The sequence below is a fragment of the Cnephaeus nilssonii genome (genome assembly GCF_951640355.1).
Source record: "Cnephaeus nilssonii genome assembly, chromosome: 8".
Classification (NCBI taxonomy): domain Eukaryota; kingdom Metazoa; phylum Chordata; class Mammalia; order Chiroptera; family Vespertilionidae; genus Cnephaeus; species Cnephaeus nilssonii.
Window position 1 is genome coordinate 32,363,139 of NC_137079.1, and position 16,559 is coordinate 32,379,697.

General features: G+C 41.2%; 1 protein-coding gene across 1 annotated transcript in view; it reads right to left on the reverse strand.

Annotated features, from left to right (window-relative positions):
- Positions 1-16,559, reverse strand: part of MYO16 (myosin XVI) — a gene marked incomplete at its 5' end in the record, with an annotated part of 447,953 nt that overhangs the window by 364,995 nt on the left and 66,399 nt on the right. Inside the window, one exon of the mRNA XM_079779480.1 lies at positions 9,043-9,186. Within this exon, the coding sequence (XP_079635606.1) occupies positions 9,043-9,186 (144 nt within the window). The remainder of the gene's footprint in view (positions 1-9,042; positions 9,187-16,559) is intronic.

Consider the following 16,559-nt stretch of genomic DNA (forward strand, 5'->3'; position numbering starts at 1 on the left):
GGTTGGCCAGCCAGCCAGCCCACCCCAATCGGGTCCCAATCAGGGCCGGGCCAGCTGGGGGGAGGGGCCTCACGTGATTAGCCCATGGGCCCCACCCCCGATTGGGGTTGAGGGCCAATTGGGGGCCATTGGCCTCAGGGAGGGGCCATGGGTGGTTGGCTGGCTGGCCCCGCCCCTTACTGAGGCTGAGGGGAGATCAGTGGTGGGGTCAGCCAGGGGAAGGGGCTGTGGGCCAATCAGGGTGGTAGGAGCACATAAGGGGTGGGGTCAGCCGGGGGGAGGGGCTGCGGGTTGGCTGGCCAGCCCCGTGCCCTATTGGGGTGGGGGATGCCATTGGGGGCGGGGCTCCCAGGGGGGTAAGAGAGGGCATTTGGCCACCGGCCCCACCCTTGATTGGGGTGGGAGAGTCCGATCAGGGGTGGGCCAGCGGGGGGAGGGGACACGGGAGGTTGGCCAGTGGCCCAACCCCTGATCGGGCCAGTTCACTGGCCACACTGGGTGTCATAGCAACTCGTCATTCGGCATTATGGTTGCTGGCTTTTTGTATATAGAGATGGTAGATGAGATTTGTTTACACCCCTTCACTCTTACCATCCTATATGTTTGACAAAACCAACAATGAGAAAATAAAATAATTTTAATAATACTTATAAATAATACTTATAAAATGTCATCCCCAAAATACACAGGCCAACATTAACATTTTTCCATGCAATCTTTGTAGCAGACCAGAAAAAATAACAGAATGCCTTCTATTATTACTGGTATTGAAAAAAAAAATGCAACATGCCCTGAGATGTATAAGGGAACACTTTATAAATCTGCGCCTTAAAATCAAACCAAATGTGCCCCACTGGTGTGGCTCAGTTGGTTGAGCATTATCCCATGCACCAAGAGGTCACAGGTTCATATCCCTTTCAGGACACCTGCCCAGGTTGTGGATTCCATCCCCAGTAGGGGGCACCAGAAGGCAGCAGATTGGTGTTTCTATCTCTCCCTCTCTCTAAAATCAATAAAAATGTAACAAAATACATTTATAAAATATTAAGTGGAAACTTACAGGTACCTCTGAAAGAGATCTCAAAAAAAATGTGTGCAATTCATTTATTTCCAAGTAATTACTACTTAGGTTTTTAAAAGTCTGTCTTCCACCCACTGACTTAGGAAAGCATTGTGGAGCTTTCTCTATTGCTCACACCCAATTATATGAGATTAAAAAAAAAAAATTTCTCACAATCCTGACCTTGTCTTCAAGGACAAATTCCAAAGAACTCCTAGACCTTCAAAATCAGAACAAAGACAGCAAACTGTTTTCATAAAAAGACAAGCAAATCAATGAGTCCCCCCAAATGAAATGAAATCACTGTAGAAAAAAAAATAGTAGATACTGACTCAAAAGGGCAACCAAATGCAGTCAGAGTAACAGAAACACGTGGTCTTGTATAGTACCTACTCTCTCTATCTTGCATCATTCTATATTCGTTTTTATTATTGAATTGGGCAATTAGCAGGAATGTTGTTTTATAAGAATTATTCAGGGAGTAACCCCTCTCATGCCACCAAAGGGAATGGGTGAACAAACTCAAATCTCTCTAACCCTAGCCATTGAATCATGACCCCTTTCCCCAAACTCAGTTGAGACATCAGTGAGGGAGAGAAGCTGTCAGGTAGGGTGTGCACCAGCAGAAATCTGAATCAGTGAACTACCCCTGAAAACCACTGGTGAACGGGCTGAGAAGGAAGGACCCAAAGCCTTGGCATAGGCTGTCCTTATTGTACTTCAGTCTGACCAACCAAAGGACAGTTGAGCTTCTGCCTGCCCACAATCATGAAAACAGAGACCTGGAGGGGAAGTTATAGGTCTCTGGTCTTAAGCAGAGACTTTCCCACAGATCTCCACTATTTAAGCAGAGAATGAAAACTAGAAGCATGTAGCTTTCTTTCAGGTTCTAGATTTGGGGCAGATAACAGAGGAGGCCATATCGTTGGAGAGTCCACTTATTCATTAAGGAACTATGTATCAAGCCCTCATTATGATTAAAGTATACTTTGAGATTTTAATGATTGCAAACGTTTAGAACAATAAACAATTTTAAACTTACTGTATTACAAAATTTACAGTATAACTGTTATAACAGTCGCGATTATATTAGAAAACATTTTCACTGCTCCAACTGTAAACATCCCGAAGTGAGTAATTGCTACTTTGGAGCACGTAGGTATTTATGTGTAGCCTTGCTAATGTGCTAAATGACAAACCATGTCAAGTAAACAAAATATGTAAGAAAGAAAGGGTAATCACAGAATTCCAAGTGGCTAGAGTATGAATAGCATTTACAGTCATACTAAAGAAATCTCTACATGTTGGCATGACAAAGGTCTGGCATGATGATAAGGGGAGGTGGGCACATGGGCAGAGTGTATGTATCTAATGGGGTTGGGAGTATGTGTTTATACATTATAATTATGCAATGTTTATTAACCCAGCATTTTCTTTCACTTGCCTTATTTTATTGATTATTTGAGCATCTCACATATATACATTTTTAATTTTACATTCTACATTATGCAGTTTTAAAAGTATTTTTAATTTGTGCAATATTCAAACACCAGAGCTCCATAACTCTAATAATTTTCTAGTTTTAAAAAGTAATCTCACCATAATTTTCTATTTCCAAGATTTTAAAAAGCTTTGTTATTCAAGAATCCTATCTAATAAAAGAGTAATATGCAAATTAACCGCCACTCCGCAACAAAAATGGTGGTGCCCATAGCCACAAGATGGCGGTGCCCAGTCCTCTCAGCCCTGCCAGAGTCCCCCAGTTTCAGGGAGGGCTGCCCCTGAAAGCCTGCAGAGTAAGCAGCCTGGTGGAATGCTGCCCAGAGGCCCTCCTGACCCTTTATAAAAAACAAAAACAAATTCACTCCCCACGACCTGATCCCCTCCCATTAGCGGCAGCCTGGGGTCTCAGCCTGGGAGAGGCGCGAACCCCCACGGCGCGATGATCCCCTGCCAGTGGTGGCAGCCTGGGCTGGGATCTCAGCCTGGCTGGGGCGTGCACCCCCACCACACAGTCCCCTGCCAGAGGCGACAGCCTGGGCTGGGGTCTCAGCCTGGGAGGGGCACACACCCCACGCGATCCCCTCTCCACTGTGGCACTGGGGTCTCAACCACTGAGTCACACCAGCCAGGCAGATATGGAGGAATCTTAGATGTTTCTTTTTTTTAAAAAATATATTTTATTGATTTTTTTACAGAGAGGAAGGGAAAGGGATAGAGAGCTATAGAAACATCTATGAGAGAGAAAAATCGATCAGCTGCCTCCTGCACACTCCCCACTGGGTATGTGCCCCCAACCAAGGTACATGCCCTTGACCGGAATCGAACCTGGGACCTTTGAGTCTGCAGGCTGATGTTCCATCCACTGAGCCAAACCAGTTAGGGCTGTCCAATATGTTAAAGAAAAAACCTTATCTAATAAAGAGAGAATATGCAGGGGAGGGCATTTGGGGGTGGGATCGGGCCTAAACAGGCAGTCAGACATCCCCTGAGGGGTTCCAGATTGAAGAGGGTGTAGGTTGGGCTGAGGGACACCCCCCCCAGTGCACAAATTTCGTGCACCAGGCCTCTAGTAAATCATAAAGACTGAAAAGTGATTCACTCAAAGTATGTCAGATTTTATTCCCTAAAAACCTTGATATCATATTTATTTTAATAAGTTCATATCCTAATATATATAAAGAGCTAGGTGGCGTCACGACCAAATGGGCGACTGGTCACCATGAAGTGCATGGAGCACCTCTTGGTCCCCCCTCTCCCCAGCCCCCGAGCTGCTCACCATTAGGCGGGGCTGGCGGCGGGGCGGGACTGGGGACTGTTGAGCGGCAGTGGCGAGCTGCTTCACGGGGTGGCCATGAGCTTAGAGGAGCAGTCACTCAGGTGGCAGCAAGTTTCACAAAGCAGTGATGGGGCGGGGGAGTTTTGCGGAGCAGTTGCAGGGTCAGGGGAGCCTCATGCAGCAGTGGCGGGGCAAGGGGGAGTTTCATGGAGCGTCCAGCGGCAAACTTCACAGGGCGGCAGCAAGCTTCACGGAGTAGTCGAGGGGCAGGGGGAGCCTTGCAGAGCAGTCGAGGGGCCGCGAGCATCACGGAGCATCCCAGGGCGGTGAGCTTCACGTAGCAAAGCAGGGCAGCAGAGGCCATGCGACGGAGGCCAGGGTAGGCCTAGAGGCCCTAACCACACACAATTTCATGCATGCTGGGCCTCTAGTATATAAATATATATACACTAGTAGCCCTGCACATGAATCTGTGCACCAGTAGCTTGCCAGTAGCTCACTGCGCCCTCCAGTAGCTCTCCGCCTGCTGCCCCACCCTCCTGTAGTTCCCCCCACCCGCTTGTAGCTCGCTGCTCCACCCTCCTGCTGATCCTTGAACCGGGTCATTACGCGGTCGGTCGTTACGCTTCACGGTGTAACGATCATTTGCATATTACATCTTTATTATATAGCATTTGTATATGTGTGTGTGTGTGTGTGTGTGTGTGTGTGTGTGTGTGTGCGTCCAGCGGCAAACTTCACAGGGCGGCAGCAAGCTTCCCGGAGCAGTCAAGGGGCAGGGGAGAGGGGGGACATTATTATATATATTTTATATATATATTTCATTATTATTTCAAACATGTAGTATAAATACATCTGTGCCCTGAATAAATGCTTTTAAAATATCTTCAGAATCTACTCCATGGCTAGCCTGCTAGAGAGGAACAATAGACTTTTCTTTGCTATTTTGCACAATGTGATTTCATAGGGAATGGTCTCTGAATAACCTTGCTCAGTCCTCACTTCTTTTCTGATGACTGGATTAAAAATTTTCATATATCTGCAGCATGCTAGATCTGAAATTTCACATTTAATTTTTCAATGTGCCCACAGTTGTTGCTAAGTTACTCTGCTCTGTTAGCAGTTCTAAAGCTGACACGAATCTTCACGTTTGAACAGTTCATTGCACTTAAGCCACAAGAAACTTTATTTTGGCATTAATTATTTCAAAAGAAAAATAATTTGAGTAAAATATTGTATGATAGTTGTATTGGGAAAAATGATTACCTGTGTTCCTGACTAATCATCTCAGCCTGTCTCTCTCCTATTAAAAATTTGGGGTGGATATGATTTGATACATATCCCAGAGCCATTTAATAAATGTTACTATTATACATAATTTCAAGAAATGAGTAATGATAAGTGAAGAATAAAGTGTCACTTGTATTAGTTTTATTTTTAAAGGGGTGACAGGCAATAGTGAATTGCTGAATTATTACTATTACATAATACTGAGAGACCTTTGAAATATTCTCACTCCTCATAATCAGAAGGCTGACAGGGAAGTATTAGAAAATGAATAGCCATTTACTAAGTGATGCTCAGTAATGTCTTTATCATTGTTTCACTTCAGTAACAATGGGATAGGCTGGAAATTGCAGTGAATATTTTTTCCATCCTTGGCCTTTTTGTGTTTGAACATCTGATGTTAGTAATTTTATTGCCTGTTGGATGAAGTGTGTCATGGACTGTGTCTAATGGGCACTGTGAAACTAGATCATTTTTATCGGTTCTGCAGGCAACTGCTGCAACCCAAAAATTTTGTCATAACTGAAATAGGAAGTTGTTTGTGTTGGGTGGCTTAAATTGATAGATCAAAATTAAACCATTCCAAAACTTCACTCAATAGTTGCTCTGACTATTCCTGTTTTAAATACTACTATAATAATTATGTTGTTTAGTTATAAATAACTCTTTTCACCCCTTTGATTTGTTAAATATTAGGAGATATGTAGAGAGCAACTGGGAAGGCACATGAGCATTTCCTTAATTATTATCAGCTGAATCCAGTGGCATTGGCAGAGCCATGTCCTGGAGATGCACTGTGCCAGAGGCAGGTACGTTGTCAGCCTGACCCTTAGCTCAGATGTCAGGGCATGGGTTTCATTATCTAAGTTCAGCCAGGCACAATGAACGGACGCAATTATCTGGGCTTAGCCAGGAGTGACGATTACAAAGAAGCCACAAAGAATGAAAAATTACAGCTTGATTTTTAACCATGATTTCACATAATTTCCTTTGTTTTTAAACTCTAGTAAAACTTCCTGGAATTATACTGTATATAACAAACATGCTGCACCGGCTCTGGGTCACTGTCTCTCCATCAGAGGACAGCTGTCCCACCTGGTCCCAGCTTTCCCTACTGTCTCTGTGTCTGTCTCTTTTTTTTATTTTCTCAATCCCCAGCCACCCCTACTCAGGATTTGTGGACTACTCTCTAGCTGCGCTGGTTGCAGTCCAAGAGAGAAGTACTTAATAGAGATAAGGGTACCCTGCTGTATTTCAGGAGCTTACAGTTCTCCCTAGAAAATGAGCTATAAATCCAAATGGTTCAAAGTAAATTTGATTTTCCAGTAAGGACTGTGGCATAAGAACTGAGCTAAGAGCCTTGTTATCAACTCTTTATGTACATGACCACACATAATATTTACTCTCTTTCTCATCAGCTGATCTTGACTTTAACTTTACTGAGAAAATTGAAGTATTCAGGCTATTGCCTTCAACTTCCTACTAACAAACTATTGATTTTTTGTATTTATTGTTTTATTCTTAAAGAGGTGTTTATTCACCTTTATAAGCTAAATTCTCCCACATCCTCTCTCAGATTGTACTACTTACCAACTCTCTATTTCTCTTTCATCATTTAGTCATTTCTTGTGTTCATAGTAATTTTGTTAGCCTTTTCTTATATTTGTCATTCATTTTTAAAACCAACACCATGCCCCTCCTTCTAATATCCTTCTTCATTTCAGCAAATTGCAACCCTCCAGTTCTCAGGCCAAAAAAGAGTGGAAATCATCCTTGACTCCTATTATTTCTCTCAAGCCCTAAATCCAGTCCCACACCAAATGTTAAAACTTGATCTTCAAAACGTGTAGATGTCAGCCACTTCTCACCACCTCCACCATATATAGTATGGATAGTGGCAACAGCTTCCTATTAGTATTCCATATAATTCCCTTCCCCTTCTCATGGTCTGTATTCAACAGAGCAGCCAGAGTGATCTTTCAAATGTAGGTCAGATCATGTCACTTCACTTCTCAAAACCCTCCAATGGTTCCCTTAATCTCCTGCAATAAAAGTAGATCCAACGTCCTTGCAAGGTTCAATTAGCTCCATTTCCTCTCTGACTTCATGTCCTGCCCTGACCTCGTCTACTCCACTGGAGCTGCACTTTTCTCCTGTTCCTCAAGCACAAGATGTTGCCATACAGCTCTGCCCTTGCCATTCCCTCTGCCCAATACACTTTGCATCCACATTTCCGCATTTTCGCAGGCGCACAGCTCAAATATCACCTTCTGCATCAGGCTATTCTTTACTACCCTCTACTTTATTCTTCTTGTCTCCTCCAACAATTCTCCTTAATTGGCATACTATATATTTTATTCATTTATGTATTTTTTCCTGTTTCTCCCCAGGAGAATGTTAAGTTCCAAAAGGCAGGGACTTTTGCTTTCTTTGTTTACTGCTGAACCCCTTAGTATAGAAAAGAAAGCATTCAGATATGAATTGAATAAGTGAATGTGCACAGTCTCCCTTAGTCATCAATAAGCTTTGGAAAATGAAAAGAATATTGAACATGAAAGGCTAAATGTACAATGGCATCTCAATTTTGAGGCTGTTAGCAGGAACATATTTCTACATTAATTACAATTTTATGAGAATGTATTTCATTGAAATTTATTTGAAAGTGAATTATTTCTGTAGATGACTGGTGGGCTAGCTATAACATAGTGGCAATGAGGCTACTCAGAATTGCTTAATCCATTAATCAGATTTCTTGGTGGTGTACTTACTTTACTTGCTTTTGTTTGGTTTTACCAATACTCTATAAGATAAAATGTCTTTTTTTGTCCATTTTGTCGGCCTTAGGACATAGTAGTCATTCAATAAATATTTGCAATTTATTTAAGAGAAGAAATTATGTCAAAAATTAGTAATCAATAAATATTAGTTAAATGAATGATGATAGTGATCAACATATGAAGTTTACTGAAAAACAGTAACTAGCAAATGTATAACTTTGCATATTAGGTTGGATTATTCTATGTTGTGAGCATGACAGAACCATAAAAATGTGAATAGCTTGACAATTAAAAATTTAAATCTATGTTTATATATGAAATAAAACCAGTTTCCATTTCTTAATTCTGTCTGGTAATGAAGAGCAACATCATCTAACACGGAGACGATTTGTGTGCTGAAGCAAGCACTTCCGAATATAAGTGCAAAATGAGTTAGAATGAGGAATTTTAGAAGAGGTAAAAAGATGAATGTGGCTACAAGGCAGTTTTTATTAGATAACATTAATAATGGCAATGTTAAATTCAGGCTGCCTTACAAAAAATGGCCTGCCATTTATTCACTATTTGTTTATTTATTTATTCAACAAGTACACACTGAATGTCTATAAAGTGTTGGCACTCTTTTTTAACAGAAGTATTGTGCATGAGGATTAATATAAGGGTCTAAGTCATAATTGAAAACAACAAATAACTCCAATGATTTTTATACTTAAAATTTTCATTCAAAGAAATGTTATAGACACTTCTTTACTAGATGTGAACAAAAGAACAAGATTCAATACAAGCCATATTTCATGTATGCCTAGCTGACTAAAAATTAAAAGAACAAATTGAAAAATTATAATAATTATCAAGCCATTTTAGTTAGGACTGACTTGTGAAGTATTAAGTTATATAATAACCAAGAAAAAAGCAAGAAGAGTAGAGCCTGATATGACATCTACACAATTGGTTTTACAAATTATGTAACCCACAACCTTAGTCTCTATCTTGTAATTACAGGCAAATAAATCATGACATATACACACATTTTTCTCTCTGCTGAAGTATAGATATTGTGAAATAGAACTAGAGAAATATGCAGCTTTTCATATGCCATTAAATCTTCATATGGTTATAAATGTAATTGCTTTACTTACCAATACAAGGAGCAGGACTATATCAGGATTATCACATGCACAGGCAATGTGCATTGGGGTCCAAAAGTCTTCATCCTGATGGTTGACATTGACCCCTTTGTCAATCAGGATCTCTGCAATGAAGGCGTTATCATACCGAGCACACTAAAGAAAAGAAAAAAAAAAGTATAATATTTTAACAAGCTATGATAAAGTTTATTCCAAATTTCAATGCGTAGAAAATTCCAATGCCAATTTTGGAAGTTTAGAGGTGGATCTAACCTGGGAAAGAATATATTCATGTTTCTCAACTAACCTACAAGAGAAGAGCATTTGTAAGACGTCGAGGGAAATTGAGTCTGTGAGCAGCGGGAAGAAAAATAAGAAAGAAAGGGCAGATAATATAAAGAGAAAAAATATTTCACTGCTTTGGTCCTCTTCATTTATAAATAGTATTATTAGAAAATCTTGGACCATTTATTAGAATTATCTTTCTAAAATACAGATTTAATCACATGATGCTTCTGCTTTAAAAATGTATAGTTTCTCACTGCCAAAAGAATAAAGTTTTACCATTTTATTTCATCCAAGACAGACAAGACTGTTCACAGTCTTTCCATCTTCATCTGTCAACATTCTCGCTATATATGTGAATATATGAATATATTCTTTCCCAGGCTTAGTTACATTAAGACAACTAGGCATTACACAACTTGCCACCTTATCAAATTAATTGTTGTGATGATACATTTCTTTAAACTTCTAACATATTTTAACAAATGCATAATATTGTATTTTATAAATATTCTACTATATACTAGATCAAAACCTTCAGGAACATATTTTGTTCTTATTTTTACTTACTATTTATTGTTAAAATACATATTAATATTACATATATATGTATATAATATTAGTCACAGTTTGTTTCATTAGTGTATGATCTGTGGAGTTGTGCTTAGATGCATCCTGCCCTTAGCTTAGTGACCTGCTGTCATCATCTTGAATATTTAATAACTTTTGTAGAATCCCATATATTCATTTTGTGCCTGGCCCTGAAAATTATTCATCCTTTGTATAAGACTTTCCATATTTGCATCATATGACATCAATGCAAAAGCATATTAGTAAAAGAAAAAATGACCTATTAATAGGTCAAATGCCTATCAGTGAAATTTCGGGGTTGTATGATGCACACTTTTTATAGAACTTGGACACATAAAACAGATTCCCTTCCCAAAATATGTACAAAGCAATGCTACCACCAGAATTACTGTCATACCAATATGTCTACCTTTTCACTGAATAGTAAAAGTAAGACCAATTCATTGGAAGACTACTACATTTGAGTAACAGGGACTTTATTTACCTTCCCACCTCAACTTACTGAATAAAAACAAACTATGGCCTCTGAAAGCTGTTGCCCCAGGTTACTGCCTTGAGAGACTTCCCAAGCTACAGAACAAAGAGAAGAATCCTGGCTGACCAGGATCAGTCATGAGGAAACTGAACTGAAGGTCCAGAGAGACAGAGATGGGTTCAGGGCACAGGGCAGGGGGAGCAGAAAGGGAAGATCTGCACATAGAGAGAATGTCAAAGATTTGCTGGAGCCCCCCTCAACTATTCAGCTGAGTCATGATCAGTATATATTTTCCTGGAAATTTCCCAAGGTCAGAGAAGGAACCACCTGAACAGAGGAAGGACACAGAGCTCATAAATTGCCAGGAATAGTGCCTGTTTCCACTAGCCAGACTGTAAACCTCATAATTTACTGGTATTTGCATTGGGTAGAGACCAGATGTGTTTTGTATCCAGGGTAGGAAAATATTATCCCTAAATTAACCACTGTTGTGTTCCCACCTAAAAATTATTCAATTCAATGTCTGAAATGATCAAGTTGTTTCCAAATAACTTACCTGCCTCCAAAACAAAGCTTGAGATTATTAACAGAAATACAAAGGTATTCAGTACCCAACAAGGCAGAATTGACTATGTCTAGAATCCAGAAAAAAATTAACATATATAACAAAAAGCAAGGAAAAAGGAAACACAATGAGAAGAAAAAGTCATTAAAGGAAATCAACTCATAAGTGACATGCCTGTTAGAATTAACAAATCTGAGTGTTAAAACTATTATTAAAACTGTATTCCATATGTTTAAAAAGCTAAGGGAACTACTGAACATGGAAGATATTAAAAAGGCTCAAATTTTACTTCTAGAGATGATAAATACAATGGCTGAAATGAAAAATATACTACTTGATGAGATTAACAACTGATTAGGTGTTGCAGAAGACAAGATTAATGAACTTGAACACAGTAATATCAATTATACATAATGGAACACGCAGAGAAAAATGACTTTAAATAAATGAACAGATAGATCACCAGTGAGCTGCAAGAAAACTTCTGATACCAAATAGATTGATAGCATGGAAATGGGAAGTATGTGGATACATTTACGTTTTATTATTACTTGATTGTCTTAAAAAGTGGTAATTAAAAGACAACCCAATTTAAAAAAAATAGGCACAATATTTGAACTGATATTTCACCAAGCAAAATAAGATGTAGGAATTGTGGTTCACAATCATAATATATAGCCATGGAAGAACAGTTATATCTTTCTTCATTATCTATTAGTCTCAAGATGATACACTAAGTACAATGCAAAATTATGGTACAAATTCCATATGGAGGAAGATGTGAGCATGTATCAGTACTGGGATGCATGGAAGCACCTGGGACCACATCAAACATAGGAAGATTGAGAGATTAGTTTCAGTTTTGAACTAGGATCTTTGGCTGCCAGATGTTCCACATCCTGTGTAACAATAGCAAGGATCACCACTATCAGGCCCTGATGGTAGGAAATGCATATGACCCCATCCACAGGAGCTGCAGGTTTGGTCACAATGACTGAGAAGGTGAGAACCAGAGTCAGAAAGCTCAATACATTGTTTTGGAATTTGGGGCCTGGATCCAATTTATTTCAGGAAATTCACATGGAAGTAATTTATATTCTACTCTCATCTTTTTGATAGCTCCCTGCCTAATCCATAAAGATGTGACCTCCTCCTCCTGTGCCTGCCAAGGTATCCTCAACCTGCACCTCAGGAGTCCACATTTACAATTCAGATACCCAGGGCTTGGCTTTCCAGTGTCTTTTACCAAAAAAGAGTTAATTAGATCCAGTGTTGAAAGTAATATCAGCCCCTCGCAAGTAATGTCATTTTTAGATTCACATTTCAGAAGATTATGAATAATAATTTGATAGCAATAAATACCCTCTAATCACACTTGTCTGGAAAGATTACGAAGGTTGAACATTCCTGTTATAATATTCTTACAATATTATTGTTAGGTAGTAAACTTAATTCTCCCTAAAAAGATTTTTTTCTCAAGCAGGCAAATCTCCGTCCCAGTTCAAGCTGTTCTTTATCACTTTGTCCAATTTCTAGTGGCACTTTATATACCAAGTAAATGGCTGCAGAGCCACTCTGTCACCCTCAACAGCACTCTGACACCTCCAGCTATCTCTACCTGTCGCCTGGACCTGTAGTGCCCAGCTCCTCCTGTCACTATCCTCTACCTCTCAAAGTGCCAAGCAAAGCAGAATGTGTGGGACCCAGAACAAATTGAAAATGTGGGGCCCCTGATTCAAAACGCATTAGGCATTTCAAAACAATGACAGCAGAAGATGAAACGAAGCATATGCCCTTCTAAGAACAAAGCCCTCTGTGACTACATGGACCACCTGCCCAGGAAGCCAGCCCTGAATTGACAAGCCTCTTAATCATCCTGCCTCCCAGTTTCTCTCAAACCCACTTTCCCCTTTCTCTCTCATTAGCATCTTCCCTTTGCTTCCATTTTGCTCCTTTATTTATCTCTCTGCTTCCTGTTGCACTGTCCTGTATGGATGTTACCCATACTATATCCCCCAAGAAATTCCCCAGAAACAGCCCCTGTGGAGGGCATATTTTCCTCAACTCTGAGTAATTTCCTCGCCAGTCTTTACCCTTGCAGCTTTTGCCCTATCTCTTTTGGGAAAACAAAGGAGGGTGGAGTTACATGGTCCCTGACTAGATGTTCTGGTTTGGGTGAGCAGGGCAGAGTGAGGACACCTTCCACATAGTGACTATTTTTGTTAACATCTAGACCATTTTAATAATGATCATTTTTTAGCCATTTTCTCTAGAGTCCTAGTATTCTGCCTCTTTTCAAAATATAGTATCTACTCCTTGGTTTCAAAGATGTTAAGTTGTTGAACTGCCTCTACTGTAGTAAGTTGCTAACTATCTCTGCTTCTTAGAACTTCAGATACTTTAGAGAAACACACAACAAAGCATATATATATATATATATATATATATATATATATATATATATATATATATATATATATATGGTGGAGGCCAGGCTGAGGGACACCCCCCACCTCCGTGCAGGAATTTCATGCACCAGGCCACTAGTATGTATATATGTATATATATACACACACACACACACACACACACACACACACACACACACATTCTAGTGGCCCGGTGCATGAAATATATATATGTGTATGGTGGAGGCCAGGCTGAGGGACACCCCCCACCCCCGTGCATGAATTTCATATATATACTAGTGGCCCGGTGCATGAAATTCGTGCACGGGGGTGGGGGGTGTCCCTCAGCCTGGCCTCCACCCTCTCCAATCTAGGACCCCTCGGGGGATGCCTGACTGTCGGTCTAGGCCCTGGGCCTAAACCGGCAGTCGGACATCCCTCTCACAATCCGGGACCGCTGGCTCCTAACCGCTCACCTGTCTGCCTGCCTGATTGCCCCTAACCGCTTCTGCTTGCCAGCCTGATTGCCCCCTAACCACTCCCCTGCTGGCTTGATTGACACCTAACTGCTCCACTGCCAGCCTGATTGCCCCCAACTGCCCTCCCCTGCTGGCCCAATTGCCCCCAATTACCCTTGCCTGCCAGCCCAATCGCCCACAATTGCCCTCCCCTGCCGAGACACACCTCCTTTGCCAGGACCTGCCTCCTCTGCATCAGGTGGCGGAGTGGCCGGGACCAGCCTCCACTGTGCATATGGCCATCTTGTGGTGGCCATCTTGTGGAAACGTCACGTGCAAGGGCCACCTAGGCTTTTATTAGTATAAATATATCCCTCTTTCCTCCCTCATCTATTGATCTCATTGTATTATATGTACTAATCCCTGACCTGCTTTTGATATTTACCAATGTTTTGGATATATTTGCATATCTGTCATAGCTCCGTATTTAAAAAAATTACTTAATAAATTTAGTTTGCATACAATATTGATTAGTTTTCATTTTACAACACAGTGATTCAACATTTACATACCTTACAATGTGATCACCACAATAAGTCTAGTACCCATCTGCCACTGTGCAAAGTTCTGGTATAACAATATTATTGTCTTACTAGAGGCCCGGTGCACGAAATTCGTGCATGGGGGGGAGGGGTGTTCCTCAGCCCGGCCTGCACCCTCTCCAATCTGGGAGCCCTCAAAGGATGTCCTACTGCTGGTTTATAGGAATTGGGCCTAACCAGCAGTCAGACATCCCTCTCACAATCCGGGACTGCTGGCTCCAGCCGCTTACCTGCCTGCCTGCCTGCCTGATTGCCTCTATCCACTCTGCCTGCCTGACTACTTGCCCGCAACTGCCCCCCCACCAGCCTGCTCACCCCCAAATGCCTCCCGCCAGCCAGATCACCCCGAACTGTACCCCGTGCCAGCTTGTTTACCCCCAACTGCCACCCCTGCTGGCCTGCTTGCCCCTACCTTCCCTCCCCACTGGCCTGCTCACCCCCAACTGCCCCCCTGCTGTCCTGTTCACTTCAAACATCCCCCCCCCGCTGTCTTGATCACCTCCAACTGACCCCCACTGATGGCCTGCTCACCCCCAACTGGCCCCGCTGCTGGTCTGCTTACCCCCAATGGCCCCTGCTGTCCTGATGACCTCCTGGCCTGATGACCTCCTGGCGACACAAGATCCCAGCCTCTCCTTTTATTCTTTTTTTTTTTCAGCGCCTCCTTGAGCGGAGACCAGGGCCAGCTGGAAACAAGTATCTAGGATTTATTTATCTTCTATAATTGAAACTTTGTAGCCTTGAGTTGAGGCCAGGGCCGGCCAGGGCGAGAAGCTAGGCTTCCTCCATTACCAGGGGCAACCCAAGCTTCTGGCTGGCTCAAGCTCCATGGCTGCCGCCATTTTTGTTGGGATTTATTTATCTTCTATAATTGAAATTTTGTAGCTTTGAGGAGAGGCCAGGGCCGGCCAGGCCAGGGCGGCAGGGAAGCTTGGCTTCCTCTATTGCCGGGGCAACCCAAGCCTCCTGCTTGCTGCAGCTCCATGGCCGGCCGCCTTCTTGGTTGGGTTAATTTGCATACTCTCTTCTGATTGGCTGGTGGGCGTGGCTTGTGGGTATAGCAGAGTGATGGTTAGTTTGCATGTTTCTCTTTTATTGGTATAAATTCCCTATGTTGTACGCTATATCCCCATGACTTATTATTTTATAACTGGAGTGTGCTCCAGTTTTCACCCATCCACCAACTCCCTCCATTCTCACAACTCTTGGTTTATTCTCTGTATTTACAGTGTCTGTTTCTGTTTTGTTGTTTATTTTGTTTAGGTTCCAAATACAGGAAAAATTATATGGCACTTGTCTTTCTCTAACATATTTCACCTAGCATAATACCCTCTGGAGTCCATAGATATTGTCGCAAATTGCAAAATTCATCCTTTTTTATAGCTGAGTAATGTCTCATTGTATATATGACACATCTTATTTATCCATTCATCTATTGATGAACACCTAGGTTGCTTCCATATTTTGGCTATTGTAAATAATGCTGTAAGGAACATAGGGTTGCATATATCTTTTCAAATCAGTGATTTGCTTTCAAATTAGTGTTTTTGCTTTTGCATATATCTTTTCAAATTCTGAAGTGGAATTGCTGAGTACTATGGGAGTTCTAATTTTAATTTTTGGAGGAATCTCCATGCTGTTTTCCGTAGTGGCTGCTTCACTTTACAATCTAACCAACAACGCCTCAGGGCTCCCTTTTCTCCACATCCTCGGCGACACTTGTTATTTTGTGGACTCTGATGACAACTTTCTGACAGGTGTGAGGTTGTATATCATTGTAGTGTCACTTTGCATTTCCCTGATGATTAGTGACATTGAGCATATTTTCATATCTACTGTCCATCTGTATGTCTTCTTTGGAGAAATGTCTATTCAGATCTTCTGCACATTTTTAATCAGATTTTTTTATATTGAGTTCTATGAGTTCCTTATATACTTTTTATATTAAGTCTTTATCAGATAGATCATGTGTGAATAACTTCTCCCATTCAGTAGGGTGTCTTTTCATTTTGTTGATGGTTTCCTTCACTGTGAAGAAACTGTTTAGACTGATGTAGTCCCAGTTATTTATTTTTGCTTTTGTTGCCCTTGACCGTGTGGTTCAATATTTTAATAGCTGCATGAAATTCCACTGCTTAAATCATA